This window comes from Sinocyclocheilus grahami, unplaced genomic scaffold, assembly GCF_001515645.1.
Source record: "Sinocyclocheilus grahami isolate Dianchi unplaced genomic scaffold, SAMN03320097.WGS_v1.1 scaffold17.1, whole genome shotgun sequence".
NCBI lineage: Eukaryota > Metazoa > Chordata > Actinopteri > Cypriniformes > Cyprinidae > Sinocyclocheilus > Sinocyclocheilus grahami.
Window position 1 is genome coordinate 386487 of NW_015505196.1, and position 19711 is coordinate 406197.

Genomic DNA, 19711 nt, shown 5'->3' on the forward strand with positions numbered 1-19711 from the left:
GGCGGCAGCTGGGATTTTCGCTCGTCGGAGCTCACTGAGCCCTGAAGCACCGAGGGTGGCAGGGGTATCAATAAGCCTCCGTGAGGGCACTGAGGAGGATTGGGCACCGTATACTGAGGTGTTATCCTTTCCTCCCCAGGTGGGCTGCCCTCAGGGACCTGACAATGGTAGGACCATTTAGCCGAGGTCCTCTTAGACAAATAACGGTCCGCAGATCCGTTTTCGGTCTAGAAGACCCCAACTGTTTTTGAGACTGGCGATATGAGGAGCTTGATGGCTTGGACTGCTCTTGCTCAGCAGCCCCACCCATGAGCAGGTCAGCCTGGTATGCTTGTAACACCGCCATGGTGTGCAAACATGCGCCAGCCTGACCTACCAGCTTTCCCGCTTTCCCAACCAGACTCGATGTAAGCCTAACGGGCCTGGTGGGAAGCTTCGGGGCCTTCAGGGACGATGGGGGAGAGATACAGTTTTTCCCACGATCTTGACACCTCAGCATGGAGATCGGGGAAAACGGAAGGCCCCCGTCGTGAAGGCTGTGATCTGGATTCAGAACATGCTCGTCTAATTATTATTAGGACGAGCGTCCTGTTTCTAGGCTGGCCAAACGATATTTTATTTTGGCGAATGCACGAAACACACCCCATAATCACAAATCACACCTCATACGCGAGGGACAGACAACAGTAAATAGACAGACACATACACAGAGCGCTACTGAAGAGCAGAAGCTGGTTTGTGCCCGGCCGGATGCACTTTTATGCTTTCTGGTGCTTACGTCACCCTGCTCATGACGTCTCGCTGCTCCATTGGACGGTTTTGACACGTGCTTCAGAACGCGGTCACGCAAGGGCGTTTCCAAAGCGACTCGACGCAGCTCTAGTTCCTGAAGGGGAACTTGGGTTAGCCATTTCAGAAGAATATCCATAAAAAAAACAGGTCAAACAAAATCCTTGTGAATAAAGACGACGAAAAAACAGTTAAAATAAAGTTACTGAACTAGCTACATTACAGGTCGTAGATGTTGGCATCAGCTTATCATTATTATTGTTTTACACATTAATCAGGGACAAAGAAAGACACTGACCATTTAGAATGAACCAACTAAAATAAAAATAAATAAAAAAAAATAAAAATAAAAAAAAGGAAATATATAACACATTTAGATTTGTTAACGATTGTGTTAAAAGCTATATCTTTAATGGCATTTAGAAAGAAAACTTACCTCTTTACTCTCTGCCATCATCCAATTCCAATTCTCCCTGGCTTTCTGTCTCGTCAGGAGAAGGCCAACAACAGCCAATCAACAGCCAGTCAGACGACGAGCAGCCAATCAATACAGGATTTGGCCAGCAGCCAATAGTATTTGTTAACACAACAAACATACGTTGGACCCCGCCCCCTGACTGTCAAAACTTCATGTGCGTGAAGGGTTCAACTCGCGCGTGTGTTTAGATCTGCGCTTGTGTCCTTGCAGCGTGCTGATGTGTGTACACAATCATATTTTTTGTGCTCGAGTTTGGAATTTTGCCATTTCTTTAGGTTTTCATTTTACGTGCGAGCTTTGTCACTGTGCGCACAGTACTGTAATTCGCTTGCGCGCTGTGTTCATGTGCTTGCGCTGTTTTGTCCCACTTTTGACGCCATAATAGTGGTGTATTAGAGGTAAAAAATTATATAAATACTGTTTGGTTTCTGGCACAAACCGATCGTTTCGTGTCTTAGGACATCAATGTGTCGTCACGAGCCGCAGGGTTTAACTTGGATTTGTCTGTACATGTTTTTTTTGCACTCATAGATTTTGTTACCATTGCCATGCATTATAAGACTGATAGACTGCAACGGTTGGATTTATAAATCATCAAATGTGTTCTACTGAAGAAACAAAGTCACCTACATCTTGGATGCCCTGGGGGTAAGCAGATAAACATCAAATTTTCATTTTTGGGTGAACTATCCCTTTAAATTGTTACTGCCTTGAGTAATTATTTTGGAATAAATGTAAAAGTAAAAATTTTTAATGGTCCCTTTTGAGCATTCTGTTGACAATAGGTAACTTTGCAAATACATGTCAACTTAATTTAACCCTACCACTCTACTAATACTCTACTAACAGTCTAGTGAGACTTAGTAGATATGTTGGTGCAACATTACTTATAGTCAACAGAATGTGTTAAAGGGACCATCAAAATAAAGTGAAACCATGTAAACTGCTTAAAAACACTAAACTGATGAGATTTATAATTGGTTTTAATAAACAGAATAGCTTATTAATTACATTGTTAATGTAAAAAATACAAAATAGATTAGTATTCTGGTAGGGTAAATAATGTTTATTTGACCAAGAAAATGTGACTGGGACATGAATTTACATTTAATAAAAAAAAATGTAAAAAAATGTGCGAACTTTGCCTACTCATTTCAGAACACCACTGCACGCCACTGAGATACTACAGATATGTACTATTTATTTATTCCATATTTTATATATCATGATAGTCACAATTAAACGCAAGTGGTGATAGATTCTTTCTTCTGCATTATGACATGCATCGGAGTGAAACAATTAAAAAGCAGGGCGGAGACTTGGTTTTGTCCATCAGACGATGATTGGATTAAGACTAAGTGATTGGATAATCCAACTAATATACAACTTATTACAATAAATTATGATTTAAAAAAAAAAGATGCGAGTCGATAAAAGACACATGCAAATACTAGCCTAATTGTTCACAATAAGAGCAATGATATGTATTTAGGAAATTAGAAGCTAACTGGATGCAGTTAATTTTGCCTGTAGTCCAGTAGATTGGTAATGAGATGACAACTGAAGTGTTGATATTTGACAGTAATACGTTAGCCGTTAGCAAAAAAATAATCATTATTTCACGCTATTGCTTGTACCCAATGTTGCCTAAGCCCACACTATGTTCACGCTTCATAAAAGTCAAGCTTAAAATGGCTTACTTGCCTACTTACTACTCTCTGCACATTAAACGTAAGTATTTAAACATAGGAAAAATGACACTCTTCAGCTTTAAACGCTCAGATTCCACCTCCATTCTTTCCACAACCCTCATCGTTAAGCACAGAATCACTGGCCACCTAACTTTCCCATACGCCACCTCTAGTGAGATACACAGGATGTGAACTCACCAAGAGCTCTCCAGCCTGTTTCCCATACAGTTACTGCTTCACTGGAGTCCAATTACAGTGTGTTTGTGTGTGTGCTGGCCTGTTGGGTATGTCAACAGCCCTGCTGCTCACTAATAGGCAGCCTTGAAGAGATTTGCCTGGCTCATTAAACAGTGTGTTTAGCTGAGTGAGGCATAAGAATGTTTGGAGAGCTGAACTTCAGGACAGGTTCATCACAAACCACTTAGTTTGACACTGAGGTTTTGCATTTGAAATCCATTACTCACAAAAGCAGTATTGTTTCCAGATTTTGCCACACAGAGCGCAAATTTTAATGTGTTATTGTAGGTATTACACACAAACTGTTCATAGTGCAGGAAATCCCCACACACTTGAATGTAGGTGTGATGTAATGTAAGGGTGTAGGTGAGAATTAAGTAATTCCCAAACATGAACTAATGAAATCAGTAATTCTGTCTTTCTGTCTAAATTCATATAAAAAGTATCATCTTTTTCACATTTACAGAACTTTTGCAATAGATGGACTGCCAATTGAAACCTAAATAAATGTGTTGTAAGTAAAGACTGTAAGTAAATAAAATAGTATTTTTACAGTAATAAAATTAGAGGTGACAGTTAAGAATGTCTCTGTTTGAGACAGACAAACACTTGTTAGTCTTTGTGTAGGTATTCACAAATATTAAAATTTTGCTCAATTTAGGCTTCACATATAATGTACTTAATGCACTTACAGTATTAAAATTTAAATTGCTTTGTTTAATAGTTTTAATATTAAAGAAACATGTAAAAGATCTTTAATATCGGTATGTTACTAATATGTATTGTGCATCTTTATCTTTGCGAATAAAGTCGCCACTCCATTGCTGCATCTCATTTCAAAGGCTGCATTGTATTTGTCGATCACATATGTAATTGAGATAATCTCATTTAAGAAAAGTAATCGATAGATTGCAAAGAAAGAAATGACAGTATTTTACACCTCACAATGAGCAACAGTCAGTTGTATTACGGTTAGTTTTCTTAAATAAGACATCCTTGATGATGCATGCAGCCTACAAATGTGACCTCCGGAGGACCCAGCCTCTAAAATGAGACGCAGCTCATATTTCAAAAGTTAGCGTGACCATCCCATGATAAAATGACTCTTTGTCTCTAAACAAGTTTTCCAAATGTAAGCTTGTTTATGAAACTCTTCCCTGATTAACGCACGTTTGCATGCTTGGAAAGTGTTTAGTTTGTGATCTGCAAGGGAAAATATGTCCGATTGTAGGGTGAGAAAAGCAGACCTTTAGTTGACCATCAATGCTCTGTGACTCATGCAGGCCACAGGTCCCTAAGGAGTGCAGACGGCCAGTAGAGGATCCAGAGATGCTAAGCACCGCTTGCTCACGTGAATGCAAGAATGGCCACTGTACACCAACCGGCAAGTGCTGCTGCAGTTCTGGCTGGGATGGCCCCTTCTGCTTAAGAGGTACAGAGCTAATCAGAGCACTTTATCTGTGTCAAAGTTGGTCAAATTTCCAACCTTTTTAACGGCTTCTATGTTTTCATGACGTCTCGCTGCTCCATTGGACGGTTTTGACACGTGCTTCAGAACGCGGTCACGCAAGGGCGTTTCCAAAGCGACTCGACGCAGCTCTAGTTCCTGAAGGGGAACTTGGGTTAGCCATTTCAGAAGAATATCCATAAAAAAAACAGGTCAAACAAAATCCTTGTGAATAAAGACGACGAAAAAACAGTTAAAATAAAGTTACTGAACTAGCTACATTACAGGTCGTAGATGTTGGCATCAGCTTATCATTATTATTGTTTTACACATTAATCAGGGACAAAGAAAGACACTGACCATTTAGAATGAACCAACTAAAATAAAAATAAATAATAAAAAATAAAAATAAAAAAAAGGAAATATATAACACATTTAGATTTGTTAACGATTGTGTTAAAAGCTATATCTTTAATGGCATTTAGAAAGAAAACTTACCTCTTTACTCTCTGCCATCATCCAATTCCAATTCTCCCTGGCTTTCTGTCTCGTCAGGAGAAGGCCAACAACAGCCAATCAACAGCCAGTCAGACGACGAGCAGCCAATCAATACAGGATTTGGCCAGCAGCCAATAGTATTTGTTAACACAACAAACATACGTTGGACCCCGCCCCCTGACTGTCAAAACTTCATGTGCGTGAAGGGTTCAACTCGCGCGTGTGTTTAGATCTGCGCTTGTGTCCTTGCAGCGTGCTGATGTGTGTACACAATCATATTTTTTGTGCTCGAGTTTGGAATTTTGCCATTTCTTTAGGTTTTCATTTTACGTGCGAGCTTTGTCACTGTGCGCACAGTACTGTAATTCGCTTGCGCGCTGTGTTCATGTGCTTGCGCTGTTTTGTCCCACTTTTGACGCCATAATAGTGGTGTATTAGAGGTAAAAAATTATATAAATACTGTTTGGTTTCTGGCACAAACCGATCGTTTCGTGTCTTAGGACATCAATGTGTCGTCACGAGCCGCAGGGTTTAACTTGGATTTGTCTGTACATGTTTTTTTTGCACTCATAGATTTTGTTACCATTGCCATGCATTATAAGACTGATAGACTGCAACGGTTGGATTTATAAATCATCAAATGTGTTCTACTGAAGAAACAAAGTCACCTACATCTTGGATGCCCTGGGGGTAAGCAGATACGCCCCCTGACTGTCAAAACTTCATGTGCGTGAAGGGTTCAACTCGCGCGTGTGTTTAGATCTGCGCTTGTGTCCTTGCAGCGTGCTGATGTGTGTACACAATCATATTTTTTGTGCTCGAGTTTGGAATTTTGCCATTTCTTTAGGTTTTCATTTTACGTGCGAGCTTTGTCACTGTGCGCACAGTACTGTAATTCGCTTGCGCGCTGTGTTCATGTGCTTGCGCTGTTTTGTCCCACTTTTGACGCCATAATAGTGGTGTATTAGAGGTAAAAAATTATATAAATACTGTTTGGTTTCTGGCACAAACCGATCGTTTCGTGTCTTAGGACATCAATGTGTCGTCACGAGCCGCAGGGTTTAACTTGGATTTGTCTGTACATGTTTTTTTTGCACTCATAGATTTTGTTACCATTGCCATGCATTATAAGACTGATAGACTGCAACGGTTGGATTTATAAATCATCAAATGTGTTCTACTGAAGAAACAAAGTCACCTACATCTTGGATGCCCTGGGGGTAAGCAGATAAACATCAAATTTTCATTTTTGGGTGAACTATCCCTTTAAATTGTTACTGCCTTGAGTAATTATTTTGGAATAAATGTAAAAGTAAAAATTTTTAATGGTCCCTTTTGAGCATTCTGTTGACAATAGGTAACTTTGCAAATACATGTCAACTTAATTTAACCCTACCACTCTACTAATACTCTACTAACAGTCTAGTGAGACTTAGTAGATATGTTGGTGCAACATTACTTATAGTCAACAGAATGTGTTAAAGGGACCATCAAAATAAAGTGAAACCATGTAAACTGCTTAAAAACACTAAACTGATGAGATTTATAATTGGTTTTAATAAACAGAATAGCTTATTAATTACATTGTTAATGTAAAAAATACAAAATAGATTAGTATTCTGGTAGGGTAAATAATGTTTATTTGACCAAGAAAATGTGACTGGGACATGAATTTACATTTAATAAAAAAAAATGTAAAAAAATGTGCGAACTTTGCCTACTCATTTCAGAACACCACTGCACGCCACTGAGATACTACAGATATGTACTATTTATTTATTCCATATTTTATATATCATGATAGTCACAATTAAACGCAAGTGGTGATAGATTCTTTCTTCTGCATTATGACATGCATCGGAGTGAAACAATTAAAAAGCAGGGCGGAGACTTGGTTTTGTCCATCAGACGATGATTGGATTAAGACTAAGTGATTGGATAATCCAACTAATATACAACTTATTACAATAAATTATGATTTAAAAAAAAAAGATGCGAGTCGATAAAAGACACATGCAAATACTAGCCTAATTGTTCACAATAAGAGCAATGATATGTATTTAGGAAATTAGAAGCTAACTGGATGCAGTTAATTTTGCCTGTAGTCCAGTAGATTGGTAATGAGATGACAACTGAAGTGTTGATATTTGACAGTAATACGTTAGCCGTTAGCAAAAAAATAATCATTATTTCACGCTATTGCTTGTACCCAATGTTGCCTAAGCCCACACTATGTTCACGCTTCATAAAAGTCAAGCTTAAAATGGCTTACTTGCCTACTTACTACTCTCTGCACATTAAACGTAAGTATTTAAACATAGGAAAAATGACACTCTTCAGCTTTAAACGCTCAGATTCCACCTCCATTCTTTCCACAACCCTCATCGTTAAGCACAGAATCACTGGCCACCTAACTTTCCCATACGCCACCTCTAGTGAGATACACAGGATGTGAACTCACCAAGAGCTCTCCAGCCTGTTTCCCATACAGTTACTGCTTCACTGGAGTCCAATTACAGTGTGTTTGTGTGTGTGCTGGCCTGTTGGGTATGTCAACAGCCCTGCTGCTCACTAATAGGCAGCCTTGAAGAGATTTGCCTGGCTCATTAAACAGTGTGTTTAGCTGAGTGAGGCATAAGAATGTTTGGAGAGCTGAACTTCAGGACAGGTTCATCACAAACCACTTAGTTTGACACTGAGGTTTTGCATTTGAAATCCATTACTCACAAAAGCAGTATTGTTTCCAGATTTTGCCACACAGAGCGCAAATTTTAATGTGTTATTGTAGGTATTACACACAAACTGTTCATAGTGCAGGAAATCCCCACACACTTGAATGTAGGTGTGATGTAATGTAAGGGTGTAGGTGAGAATTAAGTAATTCCCAAACATGAACTAATGAAATCAGTAATTCTGTCTTTCTGTCTAAATTCATATAAAAAGTATCATCTTTTTCACATTTACAGAACTTTTGCAATAGATGGACTGCCAATTGAAACCTAAATAAATGTGTTGTAAGTAAAGACTGTAAGTAAATAAAATAGTATTTTTACAGTAATAAAATTAGAGGTGACAGTTAAGAATGTCTCTGTTTGAGACAGACAAACACTTGTTAGTCTTTGTGTAGGTATTCACAAATATTAAAATTTTGCTCAATTTAGGCTTCACATATAATGTACTTAATGCACTTACAGTATTAAAATTTAAATTGCTTTGTTTAATAGTTTTAATATTAAAGAAACATGTAAAAGATCTTTAATATCGGTATGTTACTAATATGTATTGTGCATCTTTATCTTTGCGAATAAAGTCGCCACTCCATTGCTGCATCTCATTTCAAAGGCTGCATTGTATTTGTCGATCACATATGTAATTGAGATAATCTCATTTAAGAAAAGTAATCGATAGATTGCAAAGAAAGAAATGACAGTATTTTACACCTCACAATGAGCAACAGTCAGTTGTATTACGGTTAGTTTTCTTAAATAAGACATCCTTGATGATGCATGCAGCCTACAAATGTGACCTCCGGAGGACCCAGCCTCTAAAATGAGACGCAGCTCATATTTCAAAAGTTAGCGTGACCATCCCATGATAAAATGACTCTTTGTCTCTAAACAAGTTTTCCAAATGTAAGCTTGTTTATGAAACTCTTCCCTGATTAACGCACGTTTGCATGCTTGGAAAGTGTTTAGTTTGTGATCTGCAAGGGAAAATATGTCCGATTGTAGGGTGAGAAAAGCAGACCTTTAGTTGACCATCAATGCTCTGTGACTCATGCAGGCCACAGGTCCCTAAGGAGTGCAGACGGCCAGTAGAGGATCCAGAGATGCTAAGCACCGCTTGCTCACGTGAATGCAAGAATGGCCACTGTACACCAACCGGCAAGTGCTGCTGCAGTTCTGGCTGGGATGGCCCCTTCTGCTTAAGAGGTACAGAGCTAATCAGAGCACTTTATCTGTGTCAAAGTTGGTCAAATTTCCAACCTTTTTAACGGCTTCTATGTTTGTCATTCGCAGCCAAATGTGAACCAGCCTGTCGCAACGGCGGGGTCTGCGTGGAGCCCAGCAAGTGTCTCTGCAAGGAAGGTTTCTCTGGTAGCCACTGCGAGAAAGGAGAGCGAGGGACACGAGAGGATGACGAGAAAGACAGCATCCTGGAGCGCATCATTGACATGACGTCTTACCTGCTGGACCTCACCAGTTATATTGTATAAAAAGCAGGGCAGGATGATAACGTGCTCTTCACTGGTTGGCAGACTAAACGTTAAGGAGGTCTTTCAAGAGTTTGCCTTCAGGACACCATCCCCAATCTCCAACTGCCCCTCACCTGATCCTCCTCTCCCACCACTGTTTCATGAGCCACAGGCTTCGATCGCCATGCTCCCCTACACCATCTGCACTCCCACCCCTATGCACAAATACACACGGAAAACAATAACAGGGTGGCCAATGGAACCTCAAGGCGCATAGCTGAAGGGGTCGCATGTTGGAGGTCCCACGCAGGACTTCCCGGTTTTTACTGCTGGTATGGTGTGTAAAGTCTGGTCTGCTTTAAAGTCAAGTGTCCCTGCAGGTGGACTCACAAAGCACTGCAAGCCCCACATGAGACCAACTCGGATGTTCAGTCCAATCCCAACATGAGCACCAGTTTGTATTACAGGACTAATTGGGATTTTAGGGAGTTAAGAATAGCAACACTCATTTAGGAAAGTCAGATGGACAGTCTACCAAACTGAACTGCACCATTAAGAAAATCACTTCCGTGGATTCACAAGTTGATTGAAGAACGGAGGGGAATTAGCTGTCAATACAGCCGCAAAACCATACAACAGACTTATCCAGCGGGTCTGTGTATAACTGGAGAATCATTGTGATGGGACTAGATGCCAGTTTACATGCAGTTTAGAAACGGATCTGCTCAAATGTCATCCATATAATTGCTGAAATGCTCAATGAGGATCCAGCAAAGAGTCAAAACTGAATATTGGTTGTATCCCATTGACGTTTCATTTAGATGAAAACGTCAAGTGAAATGTAAATCTGTAAGAATGTTTGGAGAGTCACTTTGATTACCTTAATTTAATACAGTAGTTGGAGATGACTGGTTAAGAGGTAACTGCACTGGTTAAAGTTGCAGTATCAGCTATATTATTTTCCAATAGTTGTTCATTACCATGCACGCTGCTTTCATTGCAAATTGTATATCTTATCATATTTTAAAATGTTCATTTATCTTCTTTCTGTGTTATATCGAGCATAGAAGCTTGTTTTTTCTTCATATGGAAAACCCTCGTAAGGTGATTTTAGCAAATATTACAATCTTTTCACAGATTCTTTGACACACAATGGGACGCTTCATTTTTAATGTTCTCCATATTTTTTTTTTAGAAACACCAAACCATATTCAGTTTTGTCATATACAAAAGGGAACAAGACTGGTGACTGGTGTACATTTCATATAGTACAGATACGTACTACTTAGATTTGCCATTGTTTTAATAGAGGAGGGTTTATATTTTTAAGGAATAATATATGGGAGAAGAGCAGTTTTGCATTAAGCCTGTAAATTCATTTTATGTATTTTACTAGATACTTACACAGTTCTGTTGATGATAAAACATCTATAACAGTCTAATTTAAAGCTACAACGTTGTTCTCTTACTTTAAGAGTGCTTTGACAGAGAAAAAAAATTAAACATAGATCTTTCCTTCTGAATATTTGATGTTTCTGTAAAACAAGGCTCAAGCTATAATTTTAGAGCCAGTTTTATTTTCCCCCGACCTGCTCTGCTCGTGAATGACTAGAAGAGGATGTTAAATGTAGTCTATAATGTCATCAAGACCCCATAGTATCCTTTCAAAAGCTGATGCTTTATAGAGCGAATTGTTGTTGGTTGTGCGCTATCCAGTAGACGAATTAGCAAAATGCACTCTTAACTCAAGTAGAAATTTTCCCACAATTCTTCATTTTTTTTCTCTGAATAAAATGGAACCACATTCTGTTCAACTTTAGAATTTAGAAATTTGTAATCGGTGAGGTCATAAACACTACCCAGCTTTGAGGCATTGAGCCTGTTTTTGATGTCATTGAAAGGTTACAGTCCCCTCCGAGATTGACAGGTGTATTATATATAATCACTTATTCCTCCCAAAGACAAGTGCATCAACAACAACAACCCCCACATGTTTATGATTTTCTATTCAGTGCATTTTAACATTCTTTGTTACATGTAAGGAATCCATGCTGTAAATCTACTCTATAATTTTAGCACTTAATGTGAAACCTGCATTGGAGCTGCTGGGAAGGTGTCATGTGAATAGAGTAACCCTGATTCTTTTATTATTTAAGTAGTTACGCCTTAAAAGTTATTTAAGTTGTCTACAATGTTTTTACTGTTGTATGTGAAGAAATATGGTCATTTATTGTAAATAACTAGGTTTATCTTGGGTTCTTCTCAGAAATATCAATATGTTTATTAAAGTGTATAGCATGTTTGAGAACTTAATGAATGACTCCTTTACATTATTTTTCTCTAAAATTTGATCTGATGTGTGATGTAACTCACCTTGGGTGTTTTTCATAAATGTTTTACTACATGAATCTATATTATACCAGCTTATAGTGTCTATATTGTTTCTCAAACATGCATATGTTTAGTTTTTCCGGTTAAACTAAGGAAAAAGGAGAATATTTTGCAGTAAAAACAAGGTATTAGATTTTACATAAAATTTGTTTAGTGCTAGGATTTTTTTCCATTTCCATTTTCTTCTTCCATTATGGTACAGTGGACAGAAAGGTGCACTGAGAGGTTGCCAAAGAGGTCAATATGACCCTTAAGGTACTTGCATACTGAGTCCGAAATTTTTTAATTTGTCTCAAATTTTGAGACGCGACGTGAGGTCGTATTTATTTTTTACATGTCAAAATTTCGTACTCAGTGTGCAATTACCTTAAGTTCATCATTTTCCAGTGTTCATCCAGTGTGGAATGTCAATCACTTATAAGTCACTTCTGTCACACTATAAGTCGCACTTATGAAAGTAATGTATTTAAATAAGGGTGTCTGTTATATGGAATGCCGGCAACAACAGCAAAAAAACGTTCACTCTGAAAATGCCCGTTTGGTGCCATCCTCTGCAAATCTTTACTGGAAACTTAACAAACAGAGCAGTGTAGGTTGATAGCGTTATTAAATTCCATCTCCAAACATCAATCAGGTTGAGTGGTCGTTATAATAATGAATGAGGACCACCCACATCACCATAGTCACCCCAATGTATTTAGAGTAACGCAATACTAAGTTGTCTGTGCGTTGTTCGGAGCCAATCAAAATTATGTTGGGGGAACAGGGCCGATAGCGGTGTATTTGAGTTTATATACTATCTGTGGCATGAATCATTACTTTTCATTTGGAATGGTTTTCTTTCTCTTCCCCAAAGGGCCTTTGCCTGGCTATATTTCATAAACAGTGTAACCCGGCACTCAGCATAAACACGACGAGTCAGTATACTAAATATTTGCGAAACTCTGATGGTTGGAAAACCTGCTTATAATATCATATACACAGAATAAAGACTTATCGGGCAGATAATGGGTTTAGATAAGAGAATGACAAGAGATAGAGACGTACTTTATCTATACTGGATATATGTATATCAGTGAACTTCCACGAACACCGTACTTAATCTATTAAACAGAACACACACATCTACTTTTATCACACCCACACTTTAGCAGAGTATTCTATTACCTCATATATTTATGTGACTGAGTCAGTGAGGACTACTGCTGAAGTGTGTGTGGTCATGACTGAGGAAGTCTGAGTCCCTCAGAGCCTCACTGATGAAGCTATGCATCATAACGCACCCTCAAAATGAGAGCAAACATGCATCGGTAGTCTTCTTTAAATCACCTCCTTAAAGTTCAACCAAAATGAAAATGATGTTATCAATTAGTCATGTCATTCTAAATTTATATGATTTGCTTTCTTTTGTGGAATACAAAAGTAGGTATTAAATTAATGTTTTTGCTGTATTTGTTATGCACAATGGGGTCCACCACCAAAGAGCACATTAAGTAATTTATAAAACATTAGTAGTGTAACTAAAGTAGTATGATCACTTACTATGATGAACAGAGCAAAATTTAAGCTGTAATTTTCTTTCCAATCACATCAAACCCAAATCAAATATGGCAATAAGAGACCTTAGTCAGGGTAGTGTCATTTAATTTGACAGAAATGAAAATGAGGCTATGAGGGATAGAAATGGTTGAAATTGCAAACCTATTCTCTTAATGAGTAATGGGTGTTTTTTGGGCGTAACGTGCAATAAACCAATCAGAGTCACATGTCCCATCCCCTTTAAAACCCAGTTGCGCATGGAGGGTTCGCTATTTACATGACGGAATGGAATTTTTTATTTCATTTTTGTGTGTAAAAAGCAAAGTGTACGCGCGTTGTGCACCCGCCTATAGGCACATATTACTAACGCACTCTTTAAATAACAAAGAAAAAGTATTGTGCCAGACTTTAGACCAGGTTTGAGTTGGTCTATGGCGCAGTCTATTTTCAGTTCCTCAAAATAGCAAGGCGCCAGCAATGCGCCTGAACACACCTCTTTTTAGACCAGCATGCCCATGGGCGCACAAATGGGCGCAAATGCATTTGCTATTTAAACAACGCAGCGCAGGATGGGAAAATGAGAACTGCGTAAGGCTGAAACGAACAAAAACACTTGCACCGCATTGCGCCGGATGTATGATAGGGCCCTAGGTAGTTATACCCTACAAGTCAACAGGTCCATGCTATCGTCCAGGCTTTACCTCTAGTAGAACTAATCTATCTTTGTCAAGCACTCTAGCATATGGCAGATTAGTTTAAAAGAGAAACTCTCTCCAAGGCCTTGGATCTTCAGTCCTGACTCGCATCCATGAAATGATGCAATTATGGTTCCTACTGGGGCCCAATCTGTCATGTAAACACACACCCAGCCCCATCCGAGGGCAAGGACTGGAGATTGGCAGGAGGAGACAGGTAGATGTCAGGATGAGAGAATGATAGAAGGGGGATGGGTGTGGAGGACTTCGGTTCGCATGCCAATTTGGTGTTTACATGTGGTATTTTAGATGCAGGAAGTGAATGCAAACATGGGCAAATGTGTGTGGCACTGCACTCATGTGGTTGTGCAATGAGACACTGTCTTTTTTGTCCATCTTCCTGTACCGCTATCCTTAGCGGGGCTTAGTAAACAATTGGTATCAACAGAATGGGACCACCTAGGTAAAAGTTTCCATGTTGAGGCATTTTTTCAAACTGTGGCCGCAAATTTTCCCAAACACATTAAAACAAGCTATGCAAATGTTTTATGATGGTACTTGCATAGTGTATTGTTATATTAACCTGAGCAAATGGTCACTCATCTTGGCAAACTCGCTGTGTTTCTGCGCTTCAGATCTGTGAGGCCCCTTGAGCTTACCTAACTAAAAAGTCAACAGACTACATCAAAAGCCACAGTCCAGCTTTCTGCAGTATGATCAAAGGAGATGAGTGGGCTTTAGCTTAAAGATATGCACTAAAGAGCTTGCAAGGTCATCTGTAAAAGTGGATAAAGGAAATGCTCCTCACGTTTACATATTCTGCCACCAGTGAAGTGATAAAACGTTCATGTAAGACCAGTAAAAATGGCACTGAACATATTGTAAATAAACTCAGCGACCGTATTTCGAATACTGTACATTTCCAATACTTCTATCAAGTGTACTTTAACTTAAAGGCATAATTCACCCAAAACTGACGATTCTACCATAATTTACTCACCCACTTTTTTCGTCTGTGGAAAACAAAAGATAATTATTTGAAGAATGTTTTAACTGCCCATACAATGGAAGTCAATGGGGTCCAAAACAACAGTCTACCCCACTGACTTTCACCATATGTGTTGTGCAGAAGAAAGAAATACATACATGTTTGGGTTAACTATCCCTAAGTGCATTCTTATCATGCATTTTATTATATTTTATAATGTAATGTATTCCTGTGATGTCAAAGCTGAATTTTCAGCAGCCATTACTCCAGTCCTCAGTGTTGCATGATCCTTCAGAAATCATTTTAATATGCTAGTTCACTGAAGAAACATTTCTTTTTATTAACAATGTTGAAAAGTTTTGTGCTGCTTCATATTTTTGTGGAAACTGTGATGCGGCTGAATTGAAAATTCCAAAGAACAGCATTTATTTGAGAATTATAAATTATATGTTAATAACAGTAATAATTGCTTTCAAACAATAAATATTAACACAAACTTTGAATCATATAGTGTATATAAAGGATTCATTGGATCTAAACCAACACAATCAAGATTGTACCGAACTAACAACCCAAAAAAGAAAATCCACTTTAAATCCTCGGACTGGTAAATTTAGACATAGACGTAGTCATATAACTGTTTCGGTGTTATATTCCTCGCAATAGAACTTAATCAGCACAGTATGTGCTTATGACTCAAGCTCTCTGTGTTTACAATGGCTCTTTTGTGTATCGGTTGGATAATGAGGCCAGGCATAGCTGGACCATGATGTGCGTGATGATTTCTTGTGTTGCTGTTGTCTGTGTAAGTTGCCTTACTGTCTGTCAACTCCCTGAGAATCTGGAGTTTACAAGCTGCATCGTGAATCTGAAGGGATAACAGTCAAAACTGACAGCCCACACACGCTCCTGATAAACATGTACTTGTGCATGCAGAGAAATACACAAACACACACATCCTTAATGGGAAACATCCTGATCTGACCGTGGTCTTGTCCACCCTGAATCAGATGTGCATGCCGAAAATAAATTAATCATCCTAACGTAACCTGCATCATTTAATATCATAAGAATCCAGTGTTTCTTGTATATTGACATTGGGGTAGGGTTAGGGGTTGTGTTTGGTGTAGGCATTCATCACCGTGATTGACATGACCAACGAAATGTTTAGCATCAGCTGCGTGGGTGGAGTTTTCGCTGAACTGGTTTGGGAAAAACAACCAGGAGCGATAAAGGCTACACAGTTCCGGGTCCCACGTGTTTATTTCCCACGTCCATATAGTGTGAGCAGTCAAGTCGCAGCTCAACGATTGAACCGTATAGTGTGAGCACATAAATCCTGAGCTTTGGATTTACTCATACAATGAGAGTTGATATTTAACAAAAACTTTGCTGAAATCACATAGTCTATGCCCAGCTTTAGATGCTGCACTGCTGCATGATTCATCACGATCACATACAAAACAACTCAATATCTTGTAATTTGTGTATGCCGCACCGATGTTTTTGCACATTATTTATCTTTGTTGGTCCTTATGTCTTCTGACTTCAGACCATTTCTGCTTCTTCACTCATACATGTGATTCTCCAGTTGTCTCTCCTGGTAAAGCACAATAATAAGTTTGTTTCATTGCATAATTTTCTCTCTTCACATCACCAAACTATGCTACGCTACTAGCGTATTGAGGCGGCCGTGGCAGCCAGTGAATGAAGGGATTCTCTCCTAAGTTTAGTAAAACTCCACGCCTAACATCATTTCAATATGGCGAAATACTGAGGGGGAGGTGAATTCAACTTTTTATAGAAAACTAATATAAGAACAGAATTCATCTCAGTGAGAGTACACTCTTCACAAAAATACAATTTATTTATTAATGTGTAAAACCTTTTTAAATTATAGGTGCGTTCACGCCATATCGTAAAAATAATTTTGTAAAAAGCGTTCACATCCTTGTAGAACTCGTAATAACAACTTGTGAACTGGGAGTTTTCTCTTGTACCACCTGACCACCTCATTCATTAGTGAAGTGACATGGCCATGTATGGTGACTCATACTTGGAATTAGTGCTCTGCATTTATCCCATCCAAAGTGTGCACACACACACACACACACACACACACACACACACACACACACACACACACACACACACACACAGTGAACACACACCCAGAGCAGTGGGCAGCCATTTTTGCTGCGGCGCCCGGAGAGCAGTTGGGGGTTCAGTGCCTTGCTCAAGGGCACCTCAGTCGTGGTATTGAATGTGGGAGAGAGCGCTGTACATTCACTCCCCCCACCTACAATCCCTGCCGGTACGACACTCGAACCCGCAACCTTTGGGTTACGAGTCCGACTCTCTAACCATTAGGCCACGACTTCCACAGAGGCGCTATCCAAGGGTGTGAACAGCTCCAAGTCGATTTGACATCTCAATATGACGATATGGCATGAATGCAGCATAGCACTAAACAACTGAATGCACCTTTAATGAGATATTTAGTCTTATTTATTTAGCTTTAATTCTGTTTTTACAGCTTATTTCTTGTCTGAATTTCATAGGAGGCATTGCCTTTTGACTTACTGAACAAACCTCACTTCAAACTCATTATTGCTACTTATGTTTTAAGAATCCAGCCATACGATTTTAACAAATAACTGGGAGTGAAAGAGTGATCACCAGTGCCAAAATATACATTTAACCTCTAGAATAATTCCTATTTAGACCTGGCTAATTCAAAAGATATCTTTGCATTGAGACACATATTTGAGTGTGTTGAATAAGTGCTGTAAGGAGTGACATAGAGGCTTCCTCTGGTGAAGGACTTCTCATTATCACAATGTGAAGAGCATGAAATTATTACCATTTATTGTTTTTTTATGAACACATCTGAATAAGCTGAATGGCATGTAGCAGGCAGAATAACCAGTGTGCTGAAATGCCAATAACACTAAAGATAAATCTAAGACATGTATGAACGTAATAAATCACCACTGCCACAGGTGTCATGTATATAGAATGTCTCATTCAAAGAATCGGAGGACAACAAAGGGCCTTCCTGACTTTGAGTTGTTATATCTATGACCCACCCAAGAACTCATCATTTTGGTCCCCCACCCCTGTTGTGTCAAACGTGTCACAAAGTTATGCATCCCTGATGCCCCGTCAGCCCCTCTGCAGGTGTCTTGTCACACCCTCTGAACCCCGTGGCTTGACCTGGGACCTCCAACACCTGGAAGAGGCCTAGTTCCTAACGACCTTTGACCCTGCTGTGTTCATCACTGCCTGGCACCTGTTGAACACATCAGAGAGCTCTGCTAGTCACATAGAGACTTTCAAAATGAGGTCAACAGGTTGTGAGGGAAAGAATCTTTGGTTCACTTCTTAAATGTCACAACTTTCAAGTAATATGTCATATTCAGTATATCCAAATGAAATATATCAAGTCTAATATGCAGTGTAATGACATTCCAGAATAAACTGCTATAGATCAAAGCTTCATCTGTGAGCAGATAAATCATTACACAGAACAAATCATTTTCTTTTCTTTTCAAGGCAGACAAGAGGTGGCAGTCCTTCCACATAGCTTCATGATACATATTGTTTCAAAGCAGCTTTAAAGGAGATGCATGTTTCTAATCTATATTACAATTAAGAGTTTTTTTTTTTTATGTTTCGTATATTTAGTTGGCATTTAGGCATCATCTCCTCTTGGGTTATTGGGTCATCCAAAGTCTTCATAAGAGTCTGGATCCAAACTGGAGCTTGTGCTAGTTATCAAAGGATGTGCATCCCGAGGTAGAAAATGAAAAGCAAATAGAGAATAATTAGCGTATAGCTGCTGTTCATAACATTTCAAGCAAAGAATAATCATCCATTTGATCAGATTTAACTGGAGTACAAGGTTATGAGATACATTATTTGAATGCTTGTCTATAGAGATGTGTCTTTAATCTAGATTTAAAACAGGAGAGTGTGTCTGAGCCCCAAACATTTTTGGAGGTAAAAAGCTCTACCTCCTTTAGTGGACTTTTACTATGTACTACCAAAAGTCCAGAGTTTTGCAGCCTTAGAAAGCATGATGGGTTATAGCCAGGATACAATTTACACAATGGCCTTCAGTGGGGTCAGTATATGTAAGAAATAATTGAAGACAGGCTGTTTAATTATTAGAAAATAATGCACACCTATAGTGATGATACTGATTCAGATTAACAGCATTAAAGAAGGCAAATGTTATCACTCAACTGAAATGCGTATATGCATGTTAAACACTTATATTATGTTCTTGTTCCGTCCATGCAAAAAAAAAATAAAAAAATTAATTCAGGCTCCTAAATGAGCAGTTTTATATTATATTTTATAACATATTTAATTCAGAAGACCTCAGATAATGCCAACCTTCAAACTACATACAAAACTACAAAATTTTGCTGACAAGACATCTACAGCGGATCTAAAATATGAATAGTTAATTATAACTAGTTATGGTTAATTATTCATATTTCACATGAGCTGATTCGTTACACAGGTCATTAACTAACTGCGTGAATTTTACTGTACATTTCTGTCATATGGACATCAACTTGACATAGTCGCCACTGATAAGCTACTACCAAATATAAGGTAGAAACTTTAAAATAGAAACTTACATTTTCTGTAAAGCTGCTTTGCAACAATTTGTATCATGAAAAGTGCTATACAAATAAACTTGAATTGAACTGAATTGAAATGCTCAGGAAATGTTAATGGTATGATCCATT

At 38.6% G+C, this 19711-nt stretch overlaps 1 protein-coding gene across 1 annotated transcript in view; it reads left to right on the forward strand.

The window, feature by feature from the left end:
• LOC107550592 (hedgehog-interacting protein-like) overlaps positions 1-10522 on the forward strand; it is a 46182-nt gene extending 35660 nt beyond the window's left edge. Inside the window, exons 12-13 of the mRNA XM_016231898.1 lie at positions 4479-4627; positions 9160-10522. Of these exons, the coding sequence (XP_016087384.1) occupies positions 4479-4627; positions 9160-9356 (346 nt within the window). The 3' untranslated portion in view covers positions 9357-10522. The remainder of the gene's footprint in view (positions 1-4478; positions 4628-9159) is intronic.
• The last annotated feature ends 9189 nt before the right edge of the window (positions 10523-19711 follow it).